We start from the raw sequence: 8,716 nt of genomic DNA, 5'->3' as shown, positions 1-8,716 counted from the left end.
ATTACCACCATGGCGAGCGGCCTAAAGTACTGGCGGGAAGCTGCCACACTGATTCTTGCGGCCAGAGTCAAGAGCCCCATCACCAGTTACCTTGGCAACAGGAAATTTGTCTTTGACTACCAGATCCTCATGCTTCAGCGAAGTGCCAAAAGTGGTTTCTTTCCATCTGCGCAGGTGTTCCCCGGTGGTACAGTTGAGAAGGCAGACTTCAGCTCAGAGTGGCTGGGCATGTTTCGCGAGTACGCAAACGTCCAGGCCCCGTCAGACTTTGGCCCCATGGTGCAGATAGAGGGGAAGCGGCCACCCATGTTTCTACGGGACCACGGGTCTGAATTGCCGCCGGCCGTCGCGTACAGAATATCTGCCATACGCGAGACTTTTGAGGAGTGTGGGATATTGATGCTGAGGGATGCCTCACAATGCAGAACTCTTGCTGGTGTGAAGAGACCTCCCCTGGGAGCAAGCGTAACCATGGCAGCGCAGGACCTACGCACGTGGAGAGAACGGATCCACAAAGATGCAGGGAGCTTTCTTTCCCTGTGCCAGGAACTCCAAAGTGTACCAGACATCTGGTCACTGGCGGAATGGTCCAACTGGCTGACCCCTTCAGACATGATGAAGAAGCGATTTGACACAATTTTTTTCATCTCCTGCCTGGACCATCTTCCCGTAGCAGTTGAAGACAATGCCGAAATTAGCCAATGCAAAGTATGTGAGCAGTAGTGATCCTTCCTGTAAAATGCTACATAACCATGAAAGATTAACAAGAACAGATTTGCATCCCTATCATTATGTAGATGACAATCACAAATATTCAAAATTTAAGATGGAAAAAATACTAATCAACTTTTTGTGTTTATCAAAAACAATACACTTAAGATAATAGCAGATATGAAAGGATGATGAAAAAAAAAGCTCAATTGTCAATTAAAGTAATTCATGATATATCATATGAATATATAAATCATCAAAAATGATTACATCTATCAAAAATGTACACCAGCTGAAAAACAAATTTGTATCAAACTGAACCATATACATGTACAATGTAACATGCTTTGTAGAATAAGTGAAAAATCAGTAGGGGCTTTGCATGTTTGTGTCGCACTGGAATATCAAAATCTGGTATCACACACACACACTCACGCACACACACTCACACACACACACACGCACAAAATAAACATTTTCTCAAAAACCAAAGAATTGAAGTCAGAATGACTTCCCACCACTGGTTAAATATTTTTGACTACATACAATGTATACATGTAGTTTTACTTTTTAATTCTTATTTCTTAGTCTTATTTTTCATGCCATTTCACGCATATGGAGTGCTTATATACAATTATGAGTTACACGCACTGAATGACAAGTGCCCATCACGATGTTTTGCCTCTTGCTATATATTATGTGAACAGCCTACATGAGAGAGGGTTGGGGCTTTCCTGATAATCTACCAAAAATGTGTTCTTTTGCTATTAAAGTGCAGTCTAGAATACCAACTTCTTCCAAAGTCAGAAATTTGCATTCATGCATCTTCCTAGGATTTATCCTCATTTGCATATTTTCCTAAATTTCTTCCTAAACATAGGAAAAAAACAACTTTGAAAGATTTTCAGAAAATCACTGAGGAAAAAAATCCCTTACTTTGTAAGAAATATCTCCCCAGGAAGAATTTCAGAAAACAACTGTTGGTATTTTAACCCAGATGTCATTTGACAGAGAATTTATTCCACATTACCTTAGAGTACATGTACCCTACATCTTAGTCCAGTTGTACGTTTTCTCTTCCCTCGCTAGTGGATTACTCCGCTGGAAAGTCTGCAGCTGTACTCCGACGGCGTCACCTACCTGCCTCCGCCACAGGTGTACGAGTACAGGAGACTGCTGAACAAACAGCGCTTTGATGATCTCGCTCAGTTCTGCCAGAACAGAGCCTTCCAGGGCATGGAGAGGTTCCTCCCAGTAAGGTGCAATTGCTCCAATGGAGTGGCATCCCTGTTCCCAGGTAATGAATACAGTCAAACCTGCCTTAGAAGCCACCTGTCTATAGTGGCCACCTGTCTATAGTGGCCACTGAGAAATCCTCCCAAGAGAAAAGCTTTGTTAAAGACCCTATGTATAGCGGCCACCTGTCTAATGTGGCCAGCGGCCACAAATTTTGTTTCCTGCGATAGATTTTAACCTGTCTTTAGCGGCCACATACCCACATGGAGGCGTAGCCGGAGCCAATAATCCAGTGCCACTCTTTTCGTCTCCCTTGGATGGCTGCTATAGACAGGTGTGACTGTATGTACAAATTACTTCTGCTTCCTGGTGGATTTTCAATAATCTTACATGTTCTTCAAAAAGATATTGCAATGGTTTGAAATATGGATATGTCCAAAGTGCCATCAAGAAAGTTATGATTAATATTTTTATTTTGTTTTTTCAGTACAAGTATGTTTCATAACCAGTCATGCTTTTAGGAATGCTTTAAATGATAGGGGAAAAAAACAGGTAAAACATATGTACATTTTCAGGAAATGGAATTACGATCAATGCTTAACGCTGCTGTCCTTTTGGAAGCCATGGTAGAACTTCACCAAAGTTCAACTTAATGGAATTACCTTTGTGGTTGACCATGCTAAAATATTTTTTTTGATCAAATATTTTATGTATGTGGATCTTTCATTTGATATCGGTGGGGGGGGGGGGGGGGTGGAGTGAGATGTGCATTCTCCTGTTTGCAACTTAGTTGTACTCCTGTTATTTTCAATACAGGAAAATCTATTAAATGCAACTACGGTAAAAGTTCAGCTTCCAAAATAGTTATCCATGTTATTATCCTTATCATGCTTTATTGTTCAGCAATTTCCATGTATCCTTATCCTGCTTTATTGTTTGGCAATAATGGAATTTCAATATATTGAAAGAAAACTGCTGATACCGATCTAGGACTTTGTTATAACTGAAGATGTCTGTGCTGATGATGATAGGTAGCAATGTGTCTTGCTCTACTTTTAGGTCTCACAGATAAAATCCAGTGAGAGGACACAATATTACCAAGTGTCGTGTATCCAGTTGTCATGTACCATGCCATCTGTTAAATGTGATGTATCCCTTTTGCAAATGCCACAAAATTGTGCATGGTTGAAGAGCAATGTCTCCCAACATTGTTTGTCTTAAATGTTAATCTTATGGTAATACATATCTTAGTTTTTCAAAAAGAAGGAAAGAAATTAAAACCTAACCCTGCCACTTGAGAATACTGTAAAACGAGGAATGTTCACGTGCATTTTAATTTCACATAATTCGCGAAATTAAAATGCATGCGAAAGTTCTTGCCTATACAATATGCATTGGATGCCAGTGGCAATTTATGAAAATTTCATGCTGCGAGAAAGCCCGTCGACTCCAATTCGCGAAATGTTCATGCCGCGAATATATCATGTTTTACAGTACTCTCCCTTTTATGCCGAGAATGATACAGGTAGTCGGAATATTATCAGGGTCTAAATAAAGTGACTGGAAATCTGTAATATTGTGTGAGTTGCATGATTTACCAAACTAAAGTTTTCCATAGTTTCATAGGAAGTGATATCAATCACACAAAATAATGTTATTATGTGAAAAGAAAACCATTTACTTTCCCAGCTTCATTATTTTTGTTGTCATTATTGTTGATTTTGTTGCCGTTGCCTAGGAGATGAACATTATCCAGATCATCCAGCGGAGGACACCAATGAGGACAACGTGCTGCTCTATGAGGGTACCATGGAGGACCACACCCGGTCCTCGGCCCACACAAACAGGATCCTCTTCCGCAGCGTGACGGACTACCGGCTAGACGTGTCCGGCCCGGAGAGATGCGGGCACCCTCATCCAGTCACTGTCCATATACCAGCTCGGGACACCTCCAAGATGTGAGGCGAGGTACTAAAATCTCAGATGCCGTCCGAGTAGAGGGGTGGTAGGGAGCTCCATCCCTTCCACATTTCTGGGCCAAGTATTAGAGCTAACGAGTCCATACAAGTGCTCCATGTGTTTATGCAATTTGTATTCAAATTGCTATATACAAATGTATAGACGGTTATAAATCCTAAAGCAAGATATTTTTGTGGCATGAAATTTTCGCAAATTGCAGCTGGTCTTTTTCGTGGCATTGAACTTTCACGAATTGCAGCTGGCTTTCAATGCACAAAGTGTCAAAAAGCTTTGCGTGCATTTTAATTTTGCAAATCTTGGCTTTCACAAAATTTGTGAAATTAAAATGCATGTGAACATTTCTGGTTTTACAGGTATCTAAATTCCCAAAATGTCTGTTAATTTATGAAGTTAATCAGAATTGTGTAACACATGTTGCTTAAAACTTCGCTGTGGAGCCAGTGCAATTTTTTTTTGCCATTGATACTGTGAATGTTACAAGCTTGAAATGTTTTTCGTCAGAGTTGGGTATAAACATTATTTCCAAGGCTTCCATTGCCGTTTTTCAGCATCTACCAAAGCCCTAACTTCAAAAAAAAAGTTCCAGAGAAGTTTATAGTGAGGGCAGTGTAGTGAAGTGGGTAAGACCCCTATGAACTTTAAAAGAGAGGTCCTGAGTGTGCATCCTACCAAGTGCCTACATCCTTGGAAGAGAAGTTTCACCCGTAAGTGTCCCTCTCTATCCAGCTATATGAGTGGGTACCAGGCTATTCTTGGAGCAGGGGATGATGATCAATGATAATGGCAGGACTTTTGTGTAGAGCAGTTATAACAGATTTCCCTTGGAAAATAAAACCATCATTTTTTCATATATCGTCCTGGCTATCATACCATTCAAAAAATTAGCAGGGTGGACACATTGAAGTGTGGCATGAGAGGAAATGACCACGGAAATATTACATTTTTCATCCTGGATGTTTAATACCCTGCGACAACCTTAATTGATCAATGGCAAAATCAAATTCTTCTCATAGATTCATGTAGTCCAGCCAGAAGATTCTGGGACAGCATGGTACCACAACTGTGCTAAATGTCGTGAGAAAGTTCAGTGACATTTGCTCATGGCAAGATGTGGGTATTAACTTGGTCATATGTTGCTTAAAGGTTTGCATGGTGAAGAAAATGAGGGAGAAATGCTGGTGGTAGCACCATGTGTATGTAGTCCTTATAGGGATCATGGCTTGACAAAAGAAGAGCCTAGAAAGAGGAGAGTTAAGGAGGGAAGAGACATAGGGAGAATGTAAGGAAGACAAATAGCGACGAGAGAGGGGTAGCAGAGAGCCGGAAGTTGAAGTTGCCCTAGTGGAGACGGGAGAAAAGGGGACAGAGAGAGTCCTAAGTGAGAATAATAGTGAAATCAGGTAGAAGGTTCGGGCATATCGCTGGGAGGAGAAAGATGAAGTAGAAGGGAGAGGGGAGAGGGAGAAGTTGAAGATTGAAGGTTGGAAAATCATGGAGATAGGAGAAATAAGTGGAGGTTCATGAAATCAATTGGGAGAAAACGAAGTCTGTGAATGATATGGACTATGGCATGCAAAATCAAAGCAACATATGGAAAAATGGATTGGGAAGGAAAGAGGTACATCAAGGGGAATAAGACCCTGCAAGGTCTACATACACATGGTGCTATCGCAAACCTTTCTCCCTAACTTGGTCATGCTGTTGATATGGGCTGCTAATGTTAGTGGAGATAAGGGGGGGGGGGGTAGGGTTAGAACTGGGATGCTTTGGTCCTGAAGTCGTCCTTGATGAGAACAGATTAGCCCACAGAATGTGCTTTCTTTGCTGATCGACAACGCAAGTGTCTGGAAACTATCGTCATTAGAATAGAGAATACCTAATCTAGTACAGTGCACTCCCGTTTATTCCAGTTACAACGAAGTAAAAACTCAGGCCGCAACATTATCCACTCTTTGTACTTCTCTTGCATGTTTGGTTAAAACAAAATTTCAGTTTAACGAAAGAAAACTGCCGGTCTCGAGTACTTCATTATAATGGGAGTCCAGTCCACTGTAATAATTATGCAATATGTCACCATGGCCTTCCTTTTGGACTGAGGCACATTGCTGCGCTGGAGTGGGCTCGCTACGAATATATATCAGTCAAGTTTGAATAAAGCACTGAATGCTAATGAGCAAGCTTGCCTGGACAACTGAAAAACAAAAAAACAAAAAATAAAAACAGTGCAAGTTGCAGATATTTGACAGCAATGCCTCATGGCAACAGGGAGCAAGTGACCAATCACCCCAATCTGAATTAGTGAAATTTTCTAGATTAGACTTGGCATGATCTTCTAGGATGCCAAGTTTCAACTCTTAGTCCCACAGAGAAATATCTATGTCAAGATGTCATCATACACGTAGAGCAGCAATGGTCACGAAAATGGCAAATGCATTGGGATTTCCTCATTACTCATCTAGACAAGAAAACACCCTGTGGTCACTTGCTGTATTCTTCCAGAGTTGTGCAGAGAACTGTATTATGATGCATCCACATCAACAGACACAAGTTTAGCATTTATGGACGTGGCAAGGAACCTATGAAAGGTGATACAAGAACAAAAAGGCAGACAGCACAACTAGTGATGACACCTCCAGAAGCTACAAAATAATTGGGAGTGTGACTGTCTACTCATGGCCTCCTAAAATGTAATAAAAAAGTATAGAAAATAAAAGTGATTCTTAATATTTACGATGTTTTCCTCCCCAGTTAACTATATTTGTCATACACTATTTCTTGTTGTTTCATTTTTTCTTTCTTTCCCATGGTCCGTGTATTATTGCATGACAGTGTCAAGTCATACTAAAATGTCGAGTGTATTCATGTTCACCATTATGTCCAATTTTATTGCTGCATTTTGCATTTCTTACTTCCATCTGAAATAAAGACGTCGGATTTATGTTTCCACTAAAAAGCTAGAATGCAAAATCTTGTAAATGCCGACAAATAGAGATAGCATGTACTCCTGTATTAACAAACACGGTTTTAATCAAAGTCATGTTACAATGAAGTAAAAACTCATTTCCCTAAATTATGATCTACAGTATATTTGTATACTTTACTGTTCAGCTATAATGAAATTTCAATACAGTGTATAACGAAAGAAAACTGCCGCTCCCAAAGACTTTGTTATAACAGGAGTTGCCTGTATTATCTCAACATGTATTTTTATTGTTCACATAATTATCATTATGATTACTATTTTCAATTATATTCTCATTAGGAATGCAGTTTCCTCTTGATTGGTACAGTTTGACACTGTTTTAGATTGTCTAAACTTATGAATGGAAGAGCTTGGTCGTATGAAACTGCTTTTTCTGTCACCGTGTGCCTTTATAAAGTCCAGTTCATGTGTTGACGAGCTTCGATGTACCGTTGGTTGGGTAATTCTGTCTTGATTGGACAAATTTGTATAGATGCATGTACATGTATGTGTGTGTGTCTGTGTGTGCCAGTGTCTGTATATGCAGCAAACTTCCGAATATACAGTCAACCTTGATAAGTCGACCTCCCATAAGTTGAATAATTATCCAAGTCGAAGGTCTTTTCGAGTCCTCTTTATATTCCATTGCTTTTAATCCCTCATAAGTTGATTTTTCTCTATGTCAAAGCTATTTCTTCAGTCCAAATAGATTCGACTTCTAATGCATGTAGGTGCAACACGACTGAATGCGAAGTATATCATAATTTAATCTGTGTATTCCATTGATCTTTATTTGACTGTTTTTTACCTATTACGAGCATCATATATGTAACAGTACTTGTGTACAATGTGGATTAAGACTGCTCTTTGAAATTAGAATTAAAATATTAAAAGAATATATCTTAAGATACACACTGGTTATTGTTTGCTTATTGCAGTATGTGTACATCTAGTCAAAGTACTGAATGTTCAAATGAAATACACACAGTGTACTGGAAATCCAAATCAGAAAGAGAGAGACAATGAGATAGATAGATAGATAGATAGATAGATAGATAGATAGATAGATAGATAGATTGATTGATTGATTGATTGATTGATTGATTGATTGATTGATTGATTGATTGATTGATTGATTGATTGATTGATTGATTGATAGGTAGGTAGATATTATTATACATGTACACCATATGTATAATTACATGTATTACAGGTATATAGATACTATTTAGATGAGTAGATAGACAAACACACAGATAAATAGAAAAGGCCCAGTTGAAATATTGTCAAAAGCTACAAACAAAAAGCTACCAACGAACCAAGAAAGACCAGTCTGTACCCCCCTCCCCCCCCCCCCCCCGAACTTGGCCCCCAACGAAATTGTCCTGATATAGTGGCACATCACAGCATTCTGCTTGAATGTTAGTCCATGTGCAATGCAGCGACAATGGGGGCGCCCTCGATAATTCTCAACTAGAGTACCTATGAAGGTACTAGTCTTCTATTCTCAACTAGGGTCACTTTGTACAGCCTCTTCCACCCAGGCTATAATGAGCAGCAGTTGAAATTCCCCGATCAGGAATCAACCATGCAAGACGAAAATTCTATGCATAATTATTTCGCTGCTTTTTCGGGACAACGTGACCCTTGGAGCAAGCTCGTCAGGTCATAACATACGAGTTGGGATTCCTCGGAGATAATGTCAACAAAGTCCCGAATAAAGTCGGTCATTATCTGTTTTATGTTCGCAATAAAATGGACATGAAATCCTATTTGGACTATGGTGATCGCGCTAGCTAATTCACGCACTCTGAACAAATAGCGTCC

The 8,716-nt window shown here is 39.7% G+C and overlaps 1 protein-coding gene across 1 annotated transcript; it reads left to right on the top strand.

The window, feature by feature from the left end:
• On the top strand, positions 1 to 5,205 carry LOC139731084 (acyl-coenzyme A diphosphatase NUDT19-like). Its single transcript, XM_071641964.1, has 3 exons — positions 1 to 708; positions 1,801 to 2,008; positions 3,686 to 5,205. Exons 1-3 carry the CDS (start codon positions 10 to 12, stop codon positions 3,907 to 3,909), a joined length of 1,131 nt encoding a protein of 376 aa, XP_071498065.1. The 5' UTR covers positions 1 to 9; the 3' UTR covers positions 3,910 to 5,205.
• Positions 5,206 to 8,716: the final 3,511 nt, after the last annotated feature.

The sequence above is a fragment of the Diadema antillarum genome, unplaced genomic scaffold (assembly GCF_040938485.1).
Source record: "Diadema antillarum isolate AM-2024a unplaced genomic scaffold, OU_Dant_1.0 seq00000356_RagTag, whole genome shotgun sequence".
In the NCBI taxonomy this organism is placed as follows: Eukaryota; Metazoa; Echinodermata; class Echinoidea; order Diadematoida; family Diadematidae; genus Diadema; species Diadema antillarum.
The sequence above is the reverse complement of the archived record's forward strand: the minus strand, read 5'-3'. Positions and strand labels throughout refer to the sequence as shown.

What these genes read in the sequence shown, in the direction of transcription:
- LOC139731084 (XM_071641964.1), top strand. Translation starts at nt 10, where the DNA reads ATGGCGAGCGGCCTAAAGTACTGGCGGGAAGCTGCCACACTGATTCTT. An exon ending in CCGAAATTAGCCAATGCAAA is followed by an intron (nt 709 to 1,800) that starts GTATGTGAGCAG and finishes TTCCCTCGCTAG; the next exon opens with TGGATTACTCCGCTGGAAAG. An exon ending in AGTGGCATCCCTGTTCCCAG is followed by an intron (nt 2,009 to 3,685) that starts GTAATGAATACA and finishes GCCGTTGCCTAG; the next exon opens with GAGATGAACATTATCCAGAT.